Source organism: Mytilus galloprovincialis, chromosome 4, assembly GCF_965363235.1.
Source record: "Mytilus galloprovincialis chromosome 4, xbMytGall1.hap1.1, whole genome shotgun sequence".
Taxonomy (NCBI): domain Eukaryota; kingdom Metazoa; phylum Mollusca; class Bivalvia; order Mytilida; family Mytilidae; genus Mytilus; species Mytilus galloprovincialis.
Window position 1 is genome coordinate 957,523 of NC_134841.1, and position 25,516 is coordinate 983,038.

Below are 25,516 nucleotides of genomic sequence, written 5' to 3' on the forward strand. Positions count from 1 at the left end.
AATAAATAGACGAGGCGTAATATCCTTACACAATACTACACTTATTTTATATCAATGTATTACCCTAGCTGCGTACTTTTGTGTATGTGTATTTGAAACAAACCTCTGTACTGTTGCTTTTATTTCTTATTGTTGGACAAAAAACTTGAAATATTAACCATTGAAGAAGCTAATATAGAAATGAATACATTTTAGACAGACACTGGCTCAAATAAGTTTAAGTTTAAATAAGAATTGTGACAATTAAATATTTTTTGAAATAAAAGTAGCATTTTAACTAAGTTGTTTTTGAAAATTATTGTCTTTTGAACTAAAATTAAAAGATTTTAATGGTATTATCCATGGATAAAGGTTTTAGGATTTCAAAATTTCTGATAGAACATAATACTTAATAACTTAGTTATACTCACATTATTATTATTTACCATGTATTACTACTTTCCTTTTATTTCACAATTTTCATAATTTATTTGATTTAGTATTTCCAATTTCAAATTCTTCCCAAAATCACAAAACAAGCTAATCATCCCTGAATATATGAAGCTGCTATAAGTCCAACTCTTGCAAACTAAAACCAAAGAGCCAAATTTTGCAAAAAATCCCATGATCCTTTAAATAAAGCATTATGGATATTTCTATTTACGCCATGCCAACAGTTTTACGCCCGTAAGAAAATTTACGCCTTGCTTATTTTAATTTACGCCAGGTTTACTGCTTTTTTCTACGCCCGTAAGGACTACAAATTTACATTTCCTGCTCCCTTACGCCTGGATCTAGACACGTAACTACCACTTACGCCTGGTTTACGCCTTATTTCCAGTCGTAATACGCCTTATAATTTCGTACGGGAGCAGCCATATAAAATTAACCAAAACATAATTCTTCAGTGACAGATGCCTTTACAATATGACAGGCTCTAAATTGTCAAAGAAAATTGTGAATCAATTCAACAGGAACAATCCAATATCTACCATAAAATATTTGTAGTTGTTTGCTTCATGTCAGGAGGCAAATAGTGTATGCACATTCAGAACTAGATCAAATTATAAATGAATCTGTCGGATAATTTTTGAAAGATAAGTGGACAAGGATGAATGAATCATAACCATCAGCTGCAATGACCCATTATTTTAGCATGTGTTTTGCTGTTGGATGGAAGAAGTTCAGTATATGTCTTTACTCCAAAACAATCATTGGGCACATGCATTTAGGTTACTGCATAAAATGTTGTATAAATTGAATGTAAATTTGTAAACGACCAATGTTTAATAATAATAATGTTTTGTCTATGCTCATAAATATCTCACATATCATAACTATACATATTTAACTTATCAATGTATTTGGATTTGTAGAATAACAAACTGTTTTGTATGATATTTGCTTCTAATTATGTCCAACCATTGAAGAATTAACGTCAATATAATACTTCCAGTGTCCAACAGATTTTGAATAATGTTATATCCTGTACTAAATGCGACGCCTGTTAATCACACGGAAACCCTGGGTCATAACCAAACAAGGCTTCGTTATTATCTACCAGGTGTTAAACAAGCGTAAATGAGACAGACACCAGGATTAATACTTAAATAATGTCATCAAAGATACCAGGATAAAAATTGTATACACCGGTCGCGGGTTTCATCTACAAAGTCTCATTTATGACGCTCGAATCAAACGAGTTAAAAGGCCAAAAAAGTATTAAGTTGGATAGGCTTAAGAACCCAAAAGACGTAAAATGTTTGCCAAATATACCCACGACAATCCATTCCTTTGGTAGAAAATCCTTAGTATTTTAAAAAATACATCGGTCAACAGAAACCGACAGAGTAATACATGAATGCTTATTACAATTTTGACTTGTCTGACATAAACATTGCAATAAATACCATTAGACAAACTACAATAGATATAATTGAGCCAGACACAGTGGTTTATATCAGTTAAAAGTTTAAATGAAAATTGATAATAACTTGTTGAGTAACATTTGTTATTTGTCCTTTGAACTGAAAAATCACCGATTTAACACTGTACTGTTATTTATCTTGAATACAAGGTTGGACTTAAATAATTATTACAGTAAGTTAAATGACAAGCATTTCTAAAATTAAACTGTTAAAAACAATAGGACATAATGACTGTGTTATTTCTAACAAAACAATGTCCACATTTTTCACCTATAATCTAAGATTTAAATTTATTGATCAATATACTTTTCTTAGTCTAATTTCAAATAATTCCAATGAACACAAAATATATACAGCACATGAATAAGAAACAAATTTTAAAAAGACATCCAATGATCCATGAAACACTATTTTCAACTGCTTTTGCTGATATGAATTAAAGTTTCCTCTCCTGTATGACTGTACCTTGACATGTAAATACCACTAACGCCTGGGTTTTCTGGTGTTTGACGCATCAAAACTTCATACAGGATAGTTGTAAAAGATACCAATTTAACTTAAATAATTGTGTTTTTATATATTTTATGTTTTATTTTAATTTTGCTTAAGGAAAAATATATTACAAGAAAATACAGCACCTAATACAATGTTAAAAAGGTGATATAAATTTAAAGCACTTAAATTTTTAGTCATAAACTCATCATAGATACCAGGATTAAAATTTAATATTTACGCCCGACGTTCGTTTCGTCTACAAAAGACTCATCAGTGACGCTCGAAAAAAAATATTTTAAAGGCTAAATAAAGTACAAAGTTGAAGAGCATACCAGCTGCTATTTGGGGTATATTTTAGCAGGATTCTAGTTGTGGTTCCAAGGGTAAAGGTGCGTAGAGAATGTTCACAAAATATCATTTTTTGGCATAAAATAGACGAAACAATTTCTACTCCCTCAATAACACTTATTATGACCATTATTATAAATTATAGCATTTTTTGAAAATACCGGAATTGCTTATGACTACTTTAACCTAATTTCATCAAGTATATTTACAACCTGACATGCATTGATATATGTTTAAAGTTACACAAACAAATATTAAAATAGTACAAACAAACTCGATGAAAAACACTCGTACATCCGCACATCCTCAACATTCACAGCACTATCATTATATGAAGAGTCTCAACAATGATAACTAGTTCATCAAACTCGGGTGTTTTCCTCGTAATTAACGCTTGAAACAGTTTCCAGAGCTGGCTTCTTCATAGGATCTGGTAAAAATGGAATGTACTTTAAAATTTTGCTGTCTCTCCATTTCTGTGGAAAAAGTGGTTCATATACCTCTATTCCTTCCTTAAAATCTTCTGTCACAAGACTTTCTGACTCTTCTGTTTTTGATGGAATGTTCTGCCATGAGGTGATACCTCGTTCATCGAGAGTGCCTACAAAACAAGGAAAAAACTACGGTTGGGGTATTTATAAACCTCCTTCACAGTAACTTTAATATACTCGGAGTAAGACCTGTTTTCATATAATAGTTGGTTGGGGTTTTGATAAACCTATACAGATTTCTAATGCCCCAAGTTGGACAGGTCATTGAAATTCTATTGATTAAGGGTATGGAATAACCTATACAGAATTATAATGCCCCAGGTGTGACAGGTCATTGTAATTCTATTGATTAAGGGTATGGATTAACCTATACAGAATTATAATGCCCCAAGTTGGACAGGTCATTGTAATTCTATTGATTAAGGGTATGGATTAACCTATACAGAATTCTAATGCTCCAAGTTGGACAGGTCATTGTAATTCTATTGATTAAGGGTATGGATTAACCTATACAGATTTCTAATGCCCCAAGTTGGACAGGTCATTGTAATTCTATTGATTAAGGGTATGTATTAACACAGGTCATTGTAATTCTATTGATTAAGGGTATGGATTAACCTATACAGAATTCTAATGCCCCAAGTTGGACAGGTCATTGTAATTCTATTGATTAAGGGTATGGATTAACCTATACAGAATTCTAATGCCCCAAGTTGGACAGGTCATTGTAATTCTATTGATTAAGGGTATGGATTAACCTATACAGATTTCTAATGCCTCAAGTTGGACAGGTCATTATAATTCTATTGATTAAGGGTATGGATTAACCTATACAGATTTCTAATGCCCCAAGTTGGACAGGTCATTGTAATTCTATTGATTAAGGGTATGGATTAACCTATACAGATTTCTAATGCCCCAAGTTGGACAGGTCATTGTAATTCTATTGATTAAGGGTATGGATTAACCCATACAGAATTATAATGCCCCAGGTTGGACAGGTCATTGTAATGCTATTGATTAAGGGTATGGATTAACCTATACAGAATTCTAATGCCCCAAGTTGGACAGGTCATTGTAATTCTATTGATTAAGGGTATGGATTAACCTATACAGAATTCTAATGCCCCAAGTTGGACAGGTCATTGTAATTCTATTGATTAAGGGTATGGATTAACCTATACAGAATTCTAATGCCCCAAGTTGGACAGGTCATTGTAATTCTATTGATTAAGGGTATGGATTAACCTATACAGAATTCTAATGCCCCAAGTTGGACAGGTCATTGTAATTCTATTGATTAAGGGTATGGATTAACCTATACAGAATTCTAATGCCCCAAGTTGGACAGGTCATTGTAATTCTATTGATTAAGGGTATGGATTAACCTATACAGAATTCTAATGCCCCAAGTTGGACAGGTCATTGTAATTCTATTGATTAAGGGTATGGATTAACCTATACAGAATTCTAATGCCCCAAGTTGGACAGGTCATTGTAATTCTATTGATTAAGGGTATGGATTAACCTATACAGAATTCTAATGCCCCAAGTTGGACAGGTCATTGTAATTCTATTGATTAAGGGTATGGATTAACCTATACAGAATTCTAATGCCCCAAGTTGGACTGGTCATTGTAATTCTATTGATTAAGGGTATGGATTAACCTATACAGATTTATAATGCCCCAGGTTGGACAGGTCATTGTAATTCTATTGATTAATGATATGGATTAACCTATACAGAATTATAATGCCCCAAGTTGGACAGGTCATTGTAATTCTATTGATTAAGGATATGGATTAACCTATACAGAATTATAATGCCCCAGGTTGGACAGGTCATTGTAATTCTATTGATTAAGGGTATGAATTAACCTATACAGAATTCTAATGCCCCAAGTTAAACCTATACAGAATTCTAATGCCCCAAGTTGGACTGGTCATTGTAATTCTATTGATTAAGGATATGGATTAACCTATACAGAATTATAATGCCCCAAGTATGACAGGTCATTGTAATTCTATTGATTAAGGGTATGGATTAACCTATACAGATTTCTAATGCCCCAAGTTGGACAGGTCATTGTAATTCTATTGATTAAGGGTATGGATTAACCTATACAGAATTCTAATGCCCCAAGATGGACAGGTCATTGTAATTCTATTGATTAAGGATATGGACCATATACAGAATTCTAATGTCCCAAGTTGGACAGGTCATTGTAATTCTATTGATTAAGGGTATGGATTAACCTATACAGAATTCTAATGCCCCAAGTTGGACAGGTCATTGTAATTCTATTGATTAAGGGTATGGATTAACCTATACAGATTTCTAATGCCCCAAGTTGGACAGATCATTGTAATTCTATTGATTAAGGATATGGATTAACCTATACAGAATTATAATGCCCCAGGTTGGACAGGTCATTGTAATTCTATTGATTAAGGGTATGGATTAACCTATACAGAATTCTAATGCCCCAAGTTAAACCTATACAGAATTCTAATGCCCCAAGTTGGACTGGTCATTGTAATTCTATTGATTAAGGATATGGATTAACCTATACAGAATTATAATGCCCCAAGTATGACAGGTCATTGTAATTCTATTGATTAAGGGTATGGATTAACCTATACAGATTTCTAATGCCCCAAGTTGGACAGGTCATTGTAATTCTATTGATTAAGGGTATGGATTAACCTATACAGAATTCTAATGCCCCAAGATGGACAGGTCATTGTAATTCTATTGATTAAGGATATGGACCATATACAGAATTCTAATGTCCCAAGTTGGACAGGTCATTGTAATTCTATTGATTAAGGGTATGGATTAACCTATACAGAATTCTAATGCCCCAAGTTGGACAGGTCATTGTAATTCTATTGATTAAGGGTATGGATTAACCTATACAGATTTCTAATGCCCCAAGTTGGACAGATCATTGTAATTCTATTGATTAAGGATATGGATTAACCTATACAGAATTCTAATGCCCCAAGTTGTACAGGTCATTGTAATTCTATTGATTAAGGGTATGGAATAACCTATACAGAATTATAATGCCCCAAGTTGTACAGGTCATTGTAATTCTATTGATTAAGGATATGGATTAACCTATACAGAATTCTAATGCCCCAGGTTGGACAGGTCATTGTAATTCTATTGATTAAGGGTATTTATTAACAGAGGTCATTGTTATTCTATTGATTAAAGGTATGGATTAACCTTTTAAACAACAACCTAATGCTCTTAGTCGGACCCGTAATAATTAATCAATGATTTAAGGGTATTTATAAATCTTTTAAACAGCATTGCATGCTCTAAATTGGACAGGTCTCCAGCTTGTTGAAGTTATTATAGACCCCCTAAACACCAACGCAATGCTCTAAGTTGGTCCCGTAATTGTACAACAGTTGGTTAAGGGTATTTATAGACCTCCTAAACACCAACTTATTGCTCTAAGTTGGACAGACCTTTGTTCATCAATTAGTGTGGGGTATTTACTAACCTATCACACAACAAAGTAATGCTCTCAGTTGGATCCGTCATTGTTCTTCAATTGGTTGGAGGGTATGTATAAACCTATTACACAACAAGTCAATGCTCTAAGTGGACCCCTTCAAAGTTCTTCATTTGTTTGAGGTTATTTATAATCCTCCTACACATGAACCTTAAGCTCTAAATCAGACAGGTCACTGTCCTTTGTTTATGAATCGTTATATCATTAGCAATCATACCACATGCTTTTATCTTTTCAGTTCACTATTGGATTTATGTAAATGATGTATTTTCAATCATTAAAATAATACTAACAAGTATATACAATTAATTACTTGTGCATAATTTTTGAAAAATTATTTATGAAATACTTGATAGTTTTTTCTGGTATGATGGTTTCCTATTAAAAATACCTACCTGGAATGGTGTTGTCAAGGAAACAGGCTAGTAAAGCACCAGATAGATTTGCATTGCCCAAAAGTGTCTTTAAAATATTATCTACACGGAAATTTCCTAAAACATAAATATATACAGGTTTAAAAAATGATGAAATACAGCACATATAAAAACAAGATTTTTTGGTGAAATTGCATGGCAATACATAAACTTGTACTTTGTACTAGAACAAACTGCTAACTAAATCTATGACTTGTATTGTTTCAAACTATGTAACAAGTATCAAGGCACTATCTTCAAGGACCATAACTCTGAATAAAATCTGCACTATAGAACAAAACTCGTACTTGATCTGTAGCTTGTCACAATAAAAATATATACCAACAGGAATGTGTCCATAGTACACGGTGCCCCGATCGTACTATCATTTTCTATGTTCAGTGCACCATGCAATTGGGTACAAAACTCGACTAAAAATGTTAACCTTAAGCGAAACAGACGGACGGACAAACAAACGAACGAACGGACAAACGGACGTACGGAATAACGTACAGACAGACAATGGTGAAACTAAATCCCCCTCCGCTACGGCGGGGGGATAAAAATAATAGTGCATTGAAAAACAAAAATCAAAATTTATGTTGGTCCAAAAATGTTTTGGCAATGCATTGCTGGGTTAATTTCCTACAAATGTCATATTCAAGGCATTATTTTTTTCGACACTTTTTCAATCAAAACCGGATGTGACATACACTAATTTGATGGTTTTACACAAAGGTGTATCATGGGACACATAGATACCATATGTGCTTAGAAGTATCACGAGACACAAGATAGGTGCCATTATAATGTAGATGTTTCCTAAAAAAAGTGTAGATGTATCACTGGACATCTGTTATGTGCTATACATGTTTAGATGTATCACGTGACACATGACAGGTGCTATATCTGTGAATATACATGTATATATCATAAGACACATTGTAGGTGTCAGGTGAAAAATATATCATAATACACATGATAAGTGCCATACGTCTTAAGATTTCTCCTGAGATACATGAATATTGCGACATGTTTGCACATGTATCAAACGAAACATCATATCACATGTCTATTGCTGTATCTTGGGACATAAGCTTTAGATTGGTGGCATATGTGTGTTTAGATGCATCATGATTGACTTTTCAGTTGATTTCTTGTGGATTTTTTATATATTGAGTTAAGTTTCGATAACATCTATTTGGGTTTTAGTAATAATCTGCGTTTTGTTGTCCATGTTTATGTATAGAGCTTTGTCTAATGTTATGGAAAGAAGAGTAATAGTAAAATAATTATCACACAATTTAAAAAATCATCAACAGTTTTGTATGTTTGTTTCATCTGTCTACTACATGTTTACTTTTATTTTAAGATGTACTTTATTTATAAAAAGAATATATAATTTTCTCACCCGTTAAAACCAGATCTTTTCCTTGAAGTTCCGCCCAATAAGGAACCATGAGACCAATGAGGATGGAGGTACCAATAATTGCTATGTTCCTTGTGGATGATAGACACACATACCGCAGATTAGACAGGACAACTCCAATGAACATACCAAACATGGTAATTAGAGCACCACCAAGTACTTGATGAGGTATAGTTATAAAAACGGCGCAAAACTTTCCTATCAGTCCAAAAGCTATATAGATTATAGCTAACACTAAAAATACTAGTCGACTGCCAACCTATAATATAAATTATCATATAAATCTCAGCTTACACAAAAAATAATAGTCGACTACCCGTCTATAAAATAAACTGTATTATATATCACAGCTAACAATAATAAACTGTCTCGCCGAGTGGAGCTGGATACGACTGCAGAGGTTTAAACCTGAGCAGTTGGGGCAAACATGATGACAATATTCTAGCTTGACACAAGTCTGACTTTGGATTATAAATAAAATATTTGACACATCACAGATTTCTTACACAGAATAAATGTAGTCAAAGAACTTAAAATTTGTAATGTGATTTGAATTTATATTCAATTGACCCCTCTTTTCCCCCGAGAATATAAAATTATCTCACCCAAAACATTTTTTTTATCCCCCACCCTTCATTCTTTTAACTTCCCTCCTTTTTCCACAAAAAAAAAGTATGTGAAGAAAACTTTGATAGAACACAAATTATTGTCTGAAAACTAGAAAAATGCTTAGTGTGAGTGGGGCTTCATTTCTTATGGACACATTCTTCTTGTAGGACATATATCTTAAGACATCTTGGTTTCAGTGATAATCGTCATCAATAGGTGTTGGTTTTGTTGACTTGCATCATTGTAAACTTCTACAAAAAACTTCTCCACATCAATTCACTAGACCAATTTGAACCCAACTTTAATTGAATGATCTTTAAGGTAAAGCAGTAAAACCATTATCAGCTTATAGATAAGTCATATAAATCTCATCTTGAACTTCATCTAAATTCTGTCTTCATTTTGAGAACTCGTTTTAGAAATTCAAATGTGACGTCACTTTGAGCGTAAAACTGGTTATTGCTAATCATGCTGTGCATTTTTGTTATAATCGTTTTTTGCGTCACTGGTTAGTCTTGTGAGGACGTGGCGCACGTCTGGTATATTAAATTTTTAACAAAGTACTCTTTGTTGGCTATTAATCGTTTGTTTCTCTGTCCATTTATTTGTATTGTAGTCCTGTCATGTAATGTTGTCATTTTAATGTTATAATTAACATTGACATTAAAGCGGGAGGTTTTGCATGCCACAAAACCAGGTTCAACCCACCATTTTTATCTTAAAATGCCCTGTAACAAGTCGGGGAAATGGCCATTGTTATATTATATTTCGTTTCTGTGTGTGTTATATTTTAATGTTGTGTTTCTGTTGTGTCGTAGTTCTCTAATATGTGATGCCTTTCCCTCAGTTTTAGTTTATAACTCGGATTTATTTTTTCTCTATCGATTTATGAATTTCAAACAACGGTATACTACTGTTGCCTTTATTTATACCTTTAATGGCCCATAATTCCTGAACGGTTTTGGCAAATACTCCCAAAATTGAAGATCGCGCTCACATACACTACAAACCATTAAAGTCTAAAATGGCCTATATCTGTACTCGACTGGACTGATTTTTACTCGACCACTCTGAATTGGTCTGACATTACTCGACGCCAGTCTGAACCATACACGACTGTACTGAATCGTACTTGACCCTAATCTTTGCCGTAAAAAATAGTCTGAACTATTACTCGACCAGTCTGAAACAGTCTTAACCCATTCTCGACTTGTACTCGACCTACTTTTCCAGTCTAAACAATACTTAACCAAAGGTCTGAACAATACTCGACCAGTCTGAACCATACTAGACCAAATAACCTCTACTTTTTAACTGTCAAAATAAATTTCTTTTTCACTGACATATATAACAACAGCCAACAAAATTTATAAATTGTTTAACCTTATATTAAAAATATAACTATTATTATATTTAGGATAAAAAATATTATATATAATTTATATCAAAATGGGATAAAATTAATAAAATAAATAAAATAGTTTTTTCTGATTAGTGGTGAAATATAAAGTATTACTTCTGCTTGGGGCAAACTCATAACTAAGATCACACCTGGTCAGAGGTATTAAATTCTAAATAATATTTATTAAAAATTGCAACATCCTGTTTAACTTAAATAACAAGGCCTTCCGAATATACTAGATAAGTAATACACGAATTTAAGAAAATAGGGATTTCTGTTTACCTGTAAAACACACGTGTACTGAGGTATTAAACCATATAATTGCTTTAAGTATGCCATGTCTTTAATTTGACAAAAAATATTTAAATTAATTGAAATAATTTTTACTGTTACTTTAGAACACATTTCCTTTTCTGAAAAGGTTATCAAGGATTGCTATGGAAATTCTATTATCATGATTATATATCAAATTCTTGGTTTAATAAAACACAAAACAATTGAGGTCTCATTTTTTAAAATTTATTCAGTTGTTTTATATACTATTTTATATATATATATGTATATATATACTAATATAAAAAAAAACATTCACTGCATTATCAATTAAACTCAACTAAATTTCAAGTTGTTGTTTAAATTTCATTTTCATTAACAACATATTTCCTAAGTTGATTAAATTTAGTTGATAGAAATAAAGAATAGGTTTAGGTTGGTTAAAACTTGTTCAAGTATTGTTCAGACTAGGTCGAGTACGGTTTAGACTAGGTCGAGTATGGTTCAGACTCGTATAAAATGGTTAAGTACAAGTCCAGACTGTTAAGTATGGTTCAGACTATAAACGAGTATTATCAAGTAAATTTCAGACCAATTCAGACTGGTCAAGTACAGATCAGTACAGTCGAGTACAAATATAGGCCATTTCAGACTTTTGCTGGTTTGTAGTGATACCCCACGCCCCCAAATAACTCTAAGAAAGAAAAAAATGAATCATAATTTCCTGTCGATATTCACATCTACATAGTGTGTCCTTGTTATCGACAAAGTTTCATGAAATTCTGTTGTGTAGTTTCAGAGGAGTTGCGATGACAAGAACAGGACTGACTGACTGACAGACTAACAGACTGACAAACTAACTGACGAACAGACGGACAGATGGACGTGTCAAAAACAGTATACCCTTGTTGAGTGGGGTATAATAACTCCAAACCGTCGACTTGTGATATTGAACCTTGTGGTACAATATCACAGCAATCAAAATACTAATACACAAGTTAATGTCCTGAAACTAGATAAATGCTTGTTTTGTGTCCCTTTTTGCCTTTACTTCCAAAACGGTTGGGACCATCATCCCAAAACAATCCCAACAGTCCTTTGATGGTATTGAACCTTTTCCCAAGAGATCCATAGACTTAAACTTAAGTTATTGTCCAGAAACCAAATGTCTTCGTACGACGATTCAGACTTCGTCGACATAATAGCATTATACGATCCGCAAATTTGTTTTGCGTTGTATAAAAATACAAGTTGGTTTCAAAATAAAAGAATCATTTTTTTTCAATATCAGTTGTTGTCTTATTGTTGAAACAAAGCAGCTATAATATTTTTTTTTATGTTGATCACAGTCAGTGTAAATGTTCACACAATAGTCATTTGTCTTAAAGGATAGTAGTGTCATAGCCAGTCACATTTTATCATACAATAAAGTTTTTGTCTAAGAAAGTTAAAAGGGTTCAATAAAATGTGCAAATCAACATTTTTAAACGTAATTCACATGTTCGTTCCGCATAAAATGTCATCAGCCTTCCATTCCTGATATAAATATCATAGCAGTACCGGACATATATATATAACATAGTTAATTGCTATTAATTAGTATTGCAATGTGCATTGTGTTTAAATGTAATATCAGTATTTAGTTCTATTATAATCTTAAATCAATCCTATTTCTATCCTATTTTTGAGATATAATTTTTCAAATATGACGTCATTTTTGTGCTGTTTCAGAAATTCAAATGTCTGCGTGTCGTAATATTGTGCCTTTTCAACACTTAGTATGTGACGTCATTGTTATGACTTTTTTACTGATTCGGGTGTGTCTATTTTTTGTGTTGGTCTTCAATGTATTATGTATTCGGGTTTTGTTTTCTGTAATTAGTTAAGACGTCAGTTTTATCATGTAAATCTTTTATATTCATTTGATAAAATTTACTGTTTGCAATAGCATAAACAGTTCTATATAATACGGATGTTCTCATCACAAGCAGAAAACCCTAGCCATATTTGGCACAACCTTCTTCAACTTTTGATCCTCAGAGCTGTACAACTTTGTACCCCCTTTTTTTTGACTTTCAAACTTTATATCTGGGCGTCACTTGTAAGTCTTGTGTGGACGAGGTGCTTTTTTGACTTATTGAATTTTAAACCTGATGCTTTTGTTATCTATTATTCATGTGTTTCTTTGCCTAATACGTTCCCTTTGTATTTGTATTGTAGTCCTGTATTATTATGTTGTCATTTTAATGTTATATTTAACAATGCCATCAAAGTGCGAGGTTTGGCATGCCACAAAACCAGGTTCAATCCACCATTTTTTTCTTAAAAAATGTCCTGTACCAAGTCAGGAAAATGGCCATTGTTATATCATAGTTCGTTTCTGTGTGTGTAACATTTTTACGTTGTGTTTTCGTTGTGTCGTTTGTTTTCTCCTATTTTGAGTGTGAATTCACATTACTATAAGACGTGTCACGGTACTTTTCTATCCCAAATTCATGTATTTGGTTTTGATGTTATATTGGTAATTCTCATCGGATGTTGTCTAATGCTTAGTCCGTTGCTGTGTGTGTTACATTTTAATGTTGTGTCGTTGTTCTCCTCGAATATTTAATGCGTTTCCCTCAGTTTTAGTTTGTTACCCCGATTTTGTTTTTTTTTTGTCCATAGATTTGTGAGTTTTGAACAGCGGTATACTACTGTTGCCTTTATTTTTAACCTACAATGGTTTACTTTTATTAATTGTGACTTGGATGGTGAGTTGTCTCATTGGCACTCATACCATATCTTCTTATATCTATGTCATTGTTTGTCTCCTTTTAGTTTAAAATGTTACCTTTGTTACACCGATAGCACCAATAATTCCACCATATGTAGATGTTGCATGTCCTGCCCCCATTATACCAGAAAGAGTTGTACATAACCCTTCAATTGCAATACCTCTATTGACTGCATGCGATGGTGGTGGAGGCACATGACAAGTTTTAGCACAGGCATAGTAATCTCCTATAGAGTCCAACACAGAGATAATGGTAGCAATAAAAAATCCCACAAAAATGCTGACATCAAAACTAGGTGGACCAAACTGAGTTGGGTGTGGAACATAGAACCAGCTGGCATTGTTTACAATATCTATTCCAACATCAGTCCTGGCTTTTTCGTGGGATAAAACTCCTGCAGCTGTACATATACCACTTACTCCCCAACCCACCATAATAGCTATTAATATCTAAAACAAAATATAATCACATTAGCCTATCATTGGATATATACCACTTTCTCTCCAAACCCACCATAATAGCTATTAATATCTAAACAAAATATAATCACATTAGCCTATTATTTGATAAATATTAGTAAATCCCAACCCACCATTACAGGTGTTAATATCTAAAAATAAAATCGCATTACAATATATCATTGTAAAAATACTATTTACCTCACAACTGTAAATATGCCACTTTTATACTCCTCAGTCAACCATCCATTTTCTAACAAAATGGGTACAACGCAACATTATGGCTCATTTCGCAGATAAAATGATGAGTGAAATAAAGTGTCAGATTTTAATGTAAAACTTTTGTAAAAAAATCACTCCTTCAAAAACGGCCAAACAAAATTGTATGGTCAACTACATAATCATGGCAAAAAATCCTACAAAGTATAAAAACTGTTTGTCAAATTTTGTCAGATAAGTTTGTTTTACAAAGTGTGATACAAAAGTAATAAAAACCGCAATAATTCACATTTACACCCCTGTATATTGGTCAAATTAATATCAAGATAGAAAATAATCAATTTCCTAAGGTGACAAAGAATAAAGGAAACAGTATAACATCTCTGTTCAAAAGTCGTAACAAACAAACCTGAGTTACAAACTAAATCCGTGGGAACACATCAACTTTGAGAGTCCTGCAACGCTTTTAATGTATAATCAACTAAATAAGATTGCAATTACAAGGTTTCATTTTTGTACTGTACCAAGTCGGGAATATAACGGTTGTTATTCATTCGTGTGATGTGTTTGAGCTTTTGATATTTTATTTTTATCATGGACGTTCTGTTTTGAATTTTTCTTGGAGTTCAGTATTTCTTTGATTTTACTTTTTTGTACACTTTTTAAACAAATCGAAAATATGTCAACGGGACACAGATGCCACAGCTTGTAAATATATGACAAATTCTGCTATTTTTTCAATTCACAAAGGGACATAACTCAAAAAAGAAAACAGTGACGCCATCAAAGTTCAAACTATATTTGAATTGGTAATAATAAACATTGTGTATAATTTTCATAATTATTTTTATTCTAAGCAATTTTACTTAGTGGGCTGACACTTATTTTTTTTTTTTTTATCTAAAATCTGATTTATTGCACTATTGCTGTTATAATGAATACCATGTCTACAGCATTTGACAGGGCACCCCTGTATTGTTAGTTTTACTGAACAAACAGGCAGATTGTTCAGTAAATTAATAATAATAATATAATGTTAGGTTACATGTAACAATATTATGTATACAGATTACTACAGAAATTCATTTCCGGAAAAATTACATTCGTGAACCGCTTTGACTCTGTATATATGCTAGTTGACCTGGTCATGACCTATTGATCAAGGATCACACGATGGAGGCAAATTAACATTCGAAGCAGTTTGTTATATATATTAATTATGTAGGTGTACATACTTGGTTGCGAATTGAAGTACATTATATAAGTTTATTTATTTATGAATATGTGATATTGTCCATTCGTTTTTAATGCGTTTTGTTATTTGATTTTGCCATGTGATTATGGACTTTCCCAATTGATCTTCCTCTAAGTTCAGTATTTTTGTGATTTTACTTTTTACATGAAGGATGCTTCAAGAATAGTAGCGGTTAAATCTTTTATCACTGTCGCTGATCATGATCATGACGAAGTCCACAGCACGTGGTTTTAGATTAAATAATATTGAGACACGTGTATTGCTGCATAAATATAGCATATAACATATATGCAAGAATAATAATTATATGTACAAGCTTACTTCTTTCAAAATTTTACCATGTTTACCACCTGCAAGTGTCGAAATATTTAAGTAGTTCAAAAAATCTTTTTTGAACAGGGCATACACATCAAAATTTGTAGTTTTATAATTTGAACTGTGGGTGCACTTGTGGATAGAAAATGTGATGAATGTCACGAACAAATTTATATCATAATAATTAATATCACTGATTTTATATCCTATAATGAGATTTCTGTAGTTTAGGATATGATGACCTATTTTAACTTTATTTAATAGTATTTTGATCTTTTCCCAAAAAGTTTTAAAGTAATGACATTCTAGAAAAAATTTTTTATAATCTTCTGTTACATTACATAAGTCACATTTACTGTCTTCTTTTATCTTCCATTGAAAAAGCAGTTGTTTACAAGGACGGATATGATGCAGCAATTTCCATTTAAATATTTTTAATCTGTTATCTTTTAAATCAGTAAATACAAAGTTTAGCATTGATTTAATTGGGACACCTATTTTTAGACTTGCAGACGTACAAACAGACTCATGCACGTGCAGAAAGGGGTAAAACGTAATGCCCACAATGGACAAAAAGAATGCCAACATAAGGAACAGAATTAAGTAGTCTCTGAATCTACTTTAGCCGTTTGACACGCAGGTAAAACGCATTTATTTCCCCTGTAACATCACTTTCAATACTGACAGGTCTGGGTTGCTATCAGAGCAGTCATTACCTTCCTATATTCATATATTTATTATATATAACCAGAGTTAATGTACATTTTACTTACAGAAAATACTTGATGTAATGGATATCTTATAGTATGACAACCACGTTTTCTTGTCCACACTGGAATTGGCAGAAGATATTTTCCCAGGTACAAAGATAAAATAATAGAAATTGCTGCAGTCCTGAAAAATCAAGAACTTAAATTATAACTGATTAAATTATAACGTGATGTCATCAAATACATAGGTCCATTGGTTAAGGAAATAAAAAAGACTGGAATGGGTATAATAAAGATAAGTTAATTATAACGTGATGTCATCAAATACATAGGTCCACGGGTTAAGGAAATAAAAAAAGACTGTAATGGGTATAACAAAGATAAGTTAATTACAACGTGATGTCATCAAATACATAGGTCCAGGGGTTAAAGAAATAAAAAAAGACTGGAATGGGTATAACAAAGATAAGATAATTTACCTGCAAGATAGGATGATTATTAAGCATCTTTCCAACAACAAATGCAAGAGTATGCAGGAATTAGAAAAAGAGAAAATAAAATGCATTCAAAACAAATAAGCTTAACTATCAAAAAATTTAAATTCATGTGGGAAAACCCCTCCAGCAATTTGAATAGTCTATTTGAATATTGTCCACAATGGACAAGAAGATCTCTAATACTTGATCTATATTGACAATCGACTTATTATATGAGTTATTATTATTATCACTACCATTCCTTGAATAGCTTCCGTAAGCATATGGTCAAGACTTACATATTTAAGAGACAGAACCAAACAAAACAAGCAAGAACATCTAAGTTAAATTAAGATAAGAGATGTGAATGCACTATATGTAAAATGTTTCAATTAACACTTAAGATATTTTCCATGCAATTACCAATGTTAAACGCCACATTATAAAGGTACCTGCCATAAGTCTTTTCTTGTAAAATTGTCATGTGGGACTATCAAGAATATCGTAGACAAAGTGGTTACTTACATAAGACCTATACCCCAATGATATGATATAAATTTGACAGCCGTTCTTGTCATGTACAGTCCTATCAGTAATATAGTAGGCACAATGGTTACGGGTCCTATGAATCTCAACAATACTCCAACTAATCCTGTTGCTCCAATCAGGAAATGTAAGAAACCTGCTAACATTAAGCTGCCTTCTAACTGAAATATAATCCAAACATTCACTGATTAAAAATCTAAAGGACAGTGTGGAGTACTTTTATGATGGTTGGTTTTTCAGAAAAATAATATTTCTGGTTAAATAAAGGCAACAGTAGTATACCGCTGTTCAAAACTCATAAATCCATGGACAAAAAACAAAATCGGGGTAACAAACTAAAACCGAGGGAAACGCATTAAATATAAGAGGAGAACAACGACATAACACCGAAACGTAACACACACAGAAACGGACCAAGCATCAGACAAAACACCACAAGAATAACAAATACAACATGGAAACCAAATACATGAATTTGGGATGGACAAGTACCGTGCCACGTCTTATCTCAATTTCTCAAAAATAAGAGAAAACACAAACGACTCAACGTTAAAATGCAACACACACAGAAACGAACAATAATATAACAATATAACAATGGCCATCTTTCAAACGTATTATTTGGAACAGCCACGGCTTTGGTTGATCTTTAGATTGATGAACAAAGTTGGGATCGTTTAAATACAATTGTGATATTCTAACATAAAATAAAGTATTCCGCTAAAACAAGATTCTAATGAAGAACAAAAGCGACGTTCAGAGAATAAGGGCAAGCAATAGAAGATTCGTATAGACTTGTTTATCCTTCCAACCCCACAATTGTTCAAATATTTTTTTTATACTTGTGAAGATTTTAGTGTGCTCGGGCATCTTATTGAAAAGAAGTTAATAAGAAGTCAACATTATTTACAGAATTATTTTTTTTTTAATTACAGAGACAAAGGTGACTTATCAGACATCGAGCTGAATGATGTGGTATCCTTAAAAAGGTAAATGCAAAAGTCGTTATTGTTGTTGACGGTCAGCTTGGAGGATCTTCAACCACATAAAAATAGTGACCGGGACTAGAGGAACATTGTTAAAATACTTCCTCCTTTGAGAGAAATTGCAAGAACAAATCATTTCAGGAAAAAGTAAAATCACAAAAATACTGAACTCAAATGAGGAAAATTAATTCGGAAAGTCCATAATCACATGGCAAAATCAAATAACAAAACGCATCAAAAACGAATGGACAAGAACTGTCATATTCCTGACTAAAAACAGTGTAGATACTAGATCAGTAATTGCTGTAGATACATTAATGGGAACTGCTACAAAACGGAGTCGTAGTAAAATAAGAACTGAAAGGAACGTTCGCTGATATTTCATAGAGAAGTTTTAGTGTTCTGTGAAAATTGACGGGAATATCGCTAACAACCATTTTTATGAATGCATATGAGGGATTAATAAGTACCAGATTGTTTAATACAACCACTACAGAAAGCACATTGTTAAAACATATAGCTTTATTATTCAAGTTATGAATATCGGTGAAAATTTTAAGGTATCAGCTGATAATGTTGAAATGTGTGTCACATTGACGAGAAAATATACAAGACTGAGGCATAGTTATATCACTATAAGGACAATATGTTAATTGACGAACAAACTATTATTAACATATTTAAGGATAAGATTGATCAATTTTATCAGGTATTTAAACAATACGAAGAGTTATTTGTAAATCCTAATGAAAATACTGCACAAACAATATTGTTAGGCATTCTATAACATTGCATGATGAAACACCTATTAAAGAAGGGCATCACTGATCAACAGGCACGTTTTGGAATGAGAAATAGAAATTTTAAAGAAAAAAATGTATCATTGTCTTAGTAAATAAAATTCATATCATGACGGCCTTGTGTTGATTACTGGAAAATGAAGGAACAGACTATCTAAGATGCATATGCGATCCCGCTGATTAAAGAAAACTTGAATGCTTTGAATATATAAGTTTGTACATTGTAAATATGTATATGTTCTCTGTAACAATTGTTTTAAGAGAATAAAGTATTCATTCATTCATTGTGTGGATCACGTCAATTCTCTTAACTGGACTTGGATATGCTTGAAATTGTCATATACTAAGCCTAAACACACAGACAGCTAAATCAGCAAACAGCAATGTCACTCGAATTATGTCATGAGGCATCACATTTCAGAAAATAATTGAAGAAGTAGTTAGCGGACATCACTTGCATTTAGCAGTGTTATAGCTGAACAATACTTTTTTTTATTGTAAATCGTGTGATGGCCATCTTGTGTGCGTTTATGAAGAAACTTTAATTGTCATCGCAATCAGTTACATTTTAAATACTAATGTCATGAGCTGTACGAGGGAATTGATGCATTTCATTACAGTCCTCATGACTGTTACGATACCGCCCGGTGTCTATTGAGAGAACCGTACATTTTTTCTACTTTTCGGAACCACAATGGCACTGACCATGCAGGACCATCACGGTAAGTCAAAGTCATTAATACCACCCTCGTCGTTAAATTAAATGTATGTTAAGTTTAGTTTGTGTCAATAAGCAGATGCATTTAATTTCAAACTTAATTACATATTCAAATAACAAGCATGGAACATCTGGAATGGCCACTAGCCAAACCTTATAACGTAAATAAATACTACAATGGTCTTTGTTTAATTGTATGAAAAAACGTTACATCATTTAATGAATTTTCTATTGTTTTGAATGATTTTAAAATATTCCAACGTTTATGTGTAGGTTTATTAAAGATTTATATTTAATATAATACGTTCCGAAACATGGAATTCATGCTTCATGTTGATGATTCTTAAAAAATAAGAATATTTTTTGTGGTGTATGCTAGATTTCAGTCATATACTACATAATTCAAGAAAACAATAGATTCTGACATGAGATGAACTTCCTTTATATTAAGAAGCTGACTATAACCTTATACTCATGAAAATTCACTTAAAGTTTATATATTTTCTCTACGTATTTCTCTATTTTTGATTTAATTGCAATCTTAAACTATAATAATGTGTATCACACTAAAATAATAGCCAGCACATATATGCAGCATACAAAGGTACAATTAAATAAAGACGTATATTTGTGTTTAATAATTTGCATATTAAGTTGCTTTTTTCTACGTCTTGGGAACGAAATTATTAAAAGTCGATAATTTATTACAGGGTCAATTGCGGAAATTGACAACTGATGGATATCCAAGGAAAATAATGAATCCATTTATTTTTCTCCAAAAATCCACGAACAAAATTGTACCCCACAGCCATATATCTTTTATATATTTATTTTTCTTTCTAAATTTGACTAGGAGTTCAGTATACAATGAGTACTTACCTTTTGAACTTGTCCATATAAAATATCATCTGCACTTGTTGTTCTATTAACTAATATTGATATGTTTAATGTTGAATTGTAAAAAGAGCTTTCTGCAATGAAATAAGGATTTCTGTTTAATGTTCCCACAATTCTTAACTTCAAATTAGTCCTAGTAGTGAATTGAGGTAATTCAATGTAAAGCATTGTTAAAGTAAATCATTCACCCACCTAATCACAAACTAATACATTGTTGACGCCGACGTTGCCGTTGACGCCGGAAACAGCATACCTATGTGTCGCTTTATGACTCCGTCAAGCGAGACAAAAAAGGATATTTTATTTTAGGTCAGCATATATACATAGTAACAGCTAGAAATGTCATCAAAGTGAGAGGGTTAGCGATGTAAAACCAGGTTTAATCCACCATTTTCTACATTTGAAAATGCCTATACCAAGTCAGGAATATGAAAGTTCTTGTCCATTCGTTTTTGATGTGTTTTGTCTTTCAATTTTGCCTTGTGATTATGGACTTTTCGATTAGATTTACCTCTGAGTTCAGTATTTTTGTGATTTTACTTTTTTTCTAGAACATGAGCCTTGGTGAAATCTTTAACAGGCTTATGTTTGCTGCGTGCCACTTTGTTATATTGTACCTCTCATTTCGTAATTCGTAAAGCCAAAAAATCCCTATTGTGTCTATTGGCTTTGTTCACACAACGTAGTCAATATAATGGAAATGTATACGACTGTCATACAAGTGAGATGTTTGGCTAGCTAGGTTTAATCTACCATTATCTTCATAAGGAAATACCTGTACCAATTCATGAACCATTTGATTTGGGACTTTCGTTTTGAATTTTTTTTGGGTATTTTTGTGATTTTACTTCCCACAATACTAAAAAGGGAATGAAAACAAAACGTAAACAATGTACATGCACTGACACCAAATATGTACAGCATGTTAATATGTGTAAAAGAAGAGATACAACTTCATTGGTCACATAACGTCTGATTGTTCTTCCATTGTTACATCACCAACTTTCAAATGTTGAGGTTTAGGAAAGTAAATTTAGAAAAGACCTCATACACACAACATTTGTCTATTTGTCATTTCTCAAGTGATTGTGTTATAATGTGATTCAGCAATATGTATGGATGTAATGTGAAGCTGTAATTATTAGCATTGCAAGAAGGTCATACTCCTATTAGAGTTCTTTCAAAATGCCATTGTAGAAATACAATTAGAATGGGTCGATGGGATTCGGCTTGACAAATGTTTTTCTAAAGACTTTGATATGCTACTAAACTGGAGATTCAAACACACAATTATGTATCACTCTGGCCTTTGTTAGTCTTGTATTATTTTAATTTTAGTTTATTGTGTACAATTTGGAAATTAGTATGGCGTTCATTATCACTGGACTAGTATATATTTGTTTAGGGGCCAGCTGAAGGACGCCTCCGGGTGCGGGAATTTCTCGCTACATTGAAGACCTGTTGGTGACCCTCGGCTGTTGTTTTTTATTTGCTCGGGTTGTTGTCTCTTTGACACATTCCCCATTTCCATTCTCAATTTTATTGATGTACATACTTGCAGAAATTGATTTTTATGGGACATCTTAATGTACAAAGTAATTTTAAAAAAACTTCACAATGCCAATTGAATATTGAGATAGAATTCGTTATGTGTTACTGGCACGGTAAACATACCCGTTATTATTTGTGGGCCACATCGTTCAGGATCAAGTGTCTGAAGTGCAAGTAACGGCACTGTGTACTCAAAAGCTGCACCTTGGAACAATGGTAACCTGTTAACGGAAGAAGAAACATATTATTAACAGATACATTGTAGATTGAATAAATTGCTTATATACGACCGCAGAAGTCTAACACTGAACAGTTGGGGCAAAAATGAACACAATATTCGGGCTTGATACAGGTCTAGATCTGAATTTGGATTGTAATTAGATATTTGACACATAATAGGTTTCTGATACAGAATAACTGTAGTCAAAGAACTTAGAATTGGTTATATGATTTGAATTTATATTCAATTGTTTTGTTTTTGAGCATTACACTATGCTGTTTCGAATGGATCCCCCTTTTTTGCAAAAAGAATAATATTTGAAGAAATTGTCTTTTTAATTTCTGTAATTTTGAGAAGAAAAAACATTGCCCCCCCCCTTTTTTTCCACACAAAAACAAATTCTTTTTTCAGTTCAATTTTCCAATGGAGTGTGAAACCATAACTACCCATTCAAATACAGGCATTTTCTAAAGTAGAAAATTGGCTATAAAAAAAGAATCAAAACAATAGGAAAATTCAATATTTATCTTCATCCAATTTTCTCAACATTGGTGCAGTCAAATTTGGCAGATATTTAGGGCCAAATTTACACTTTTAAGCGAACTAACGCCTTCATTTGAGAGTTTAACATCGTTGATTAACACCAAGTAAACTCTTAGACTGACCTTAAGCCTTGTCAACTAAGTTTCACCATACTTCGGTATTCTCATTTTAGAAAGACTCTATCAAATGTTCTAAGTAGATATAAATACTAAATTACATTTAATTTATATTTTCTTAAACTTTATTTTTTCAAACATTTTTTTCTTTCTTGTCAAATGAACAAATATTTTAAAGTAAACAAAAGGCTAATATATGAATGTTTCCAACATAATGAACAAATATGTTATTTCATACTATATTTGTAAAAATATAAATTCATTCAAATGTATTCAGCCTTTTAGACAATTTTTCAAATGGATTGATTTCAAGATCAATAAAACATTCCAAATTTACAATTTTCCGTGACTAAATTGTTAATATTTTTTATAATAATCCATTAAAATATTTGTAAAATAACCAACAGAAAAATAAAAATTCAAGGTATTCATAATACAAATGCACAGTTAACCTACAGTATGACATGTAGGGTGTTTAATTTAGATGTCTTTTGTGACACCTAATCAGAATTTACATCATTTGTAAATGTTTTGCTAGTAAAAGAGATATTGGTCTTTTCTACTTGTCAAAACGTGGATACTTAATGCTTATATAATGTGTATAATAAAACCTCTAGTCTCACAACATAATGATATTTATGTGTTCTTTTCTAACATCAATCACTTCACAAATATGAAACTACTCTGTTTCATATAACTCAGTAAAATCACAACTTTCATTGATATAATCATATAACATTATTGTTCAATACACAGTAAACTAACTATGTTAAAACTGTTACTAACTTCGTACTTTATTTTGCGTTTTGCTTTTACATTTTTTTATTCCAGCGTCACCGATGAGTATTTTGAAGACAAAACGCGTGTCTGGTGCAAATACAAAATTTCAATCCTGGTATCTATGATAAATTTAATCACATATTTCACAAAAATTGGTAAAATTTACCTTTCAATTATAATAACTACAAAAGGAGTCAACTTGCGGTAGGTTAGCGTTTCAGCCTTGTTCACGTATATAATATTGCCCTGGTCATCATTTTGCTGTTAAAAAGTATTTCTCTTTCTACTATAGTTCCCATAAACATCAGGAAAAATTATTAATATTGATCTTTTAAGGTGTATATCTCCCATAAGGAGTTGACTGACAACTTATAACATTTGACCTGTTTGTTGAAAGTGTTCTGCTGATCATTTTTTTAAACAATTAACTCCGAATCATGGATACACTTAAAAATGAGATGATTATAGACCGATGTTTGTTTGTTGTCTTTTTATATTGGCAATGCGTTCAATCTAAAAAGACAAAATCCTTAAGAATCGATTGATGATGTCTTTATATATAATTTTATTTTAAGAATGGAATAGAAATTTTATTTCAATTCGGGTAACATGAGCATTATTTGTTCCCTCTTTGTTCGGTGTTCAAAAGTCAAAAATCGATTAAGAGAAAACAAATCCAGGTTACAAATTAAAAGAGGGAAACATAACAAATATAAGACAAATGTAAGAGGAAACCAACAAAAACAACAGACTAATTAATTCCAATATTTACTGTTCAGTTAAATTTGAGGTAACATATGACTTTAAAGATAAAACCTGTGAGGAGTTTTCGGACACTTTCCATCATAATGAGTAACTATCACAGTACGTAGCTTTGATAACTTCACCTCCTTTGCCTGATTTTATCAGCAGCCAGTAATTATATTTATCTTAATATCCTTGCCTGATTGTCTTCATTTTTTATGTGTGATACTTTCTACTCAACTCAAAGGTAGTCTTTCGTCTTTTTTATTCTTACCTCACTCCAAACAAAATCATCATCAGTGTGGTAATACCATCCATAAAAAGAGTGGTACTGAGCAGCCTCGTTTTAAACATGCCATTTGTTTCTCCACACACAGCTTCTGCTACCATTATAGACAATGCTAGTTGATTTGCCAGAGAGAGGAGTGCTGTCTGAAAGTAAAATATTAACTTATTCAGGGGTTTGTTAGGATAATAGACAATGCCACTTGGCTTGCCAGATGTATAA

The 25,516-nt window shown here is 32.2% G+C and overlaps 1 protein-coding gene and 1 long non-coding RNA gene across 3 annotated transcripts; one reads left to right on the forward strand and one right to left on the reverse strand.

The window, feature by feature from the left end:
* Positions 1-91: 91 nt before the first annotated feature.
* On the reverse strand, positions 92-25,440 carry LOC143071081 (solute carrier family 23 member 2-like). The gene is made up of 9 exons (XM_076245161.1): positions 25,283-25,440; positions 22,729-22,826; positions 21,037-21,128; positions 17,633-17,814; positions 16,695-16,815; positions 13,731-14,123; positions 8,596-8,872; positions 7,167-7,262; positions 92-3,351 (listed from the first exon to the last, which is right to left on the reverse strand). Exons 1-9 carry the CDS (start codon positions 25,396-25,398, stop codon positions 3,113-3,115), a joined length of 1,614 nt encoding a protein of 537 aa, XP_076101276.1. The 5' UTR covers positions 25,399-25,440; the 3' UTR covers positions 92-3,112.
* Positions 15,447-20,339, forward strand: LOC143071082 (uncharacterized). Of its 2 annotated transcripts, XR_012976784.1 has the most exons (4): positions 15,447-15,572; positions 16,426-16,561; positions 16,697-16,781; positions 18,589-20,339. It is a non-coding gene; the product is annotated as an uncharacterized LOC143071082 (long non-coding RNA). The 2 variants fall into 2 exon arrangements; XR_012976783.1 differs by lacking the exon at positions 16,426-16,561.
* Positions 25,441-25,516: the final 76 nt, after the last annotated feature.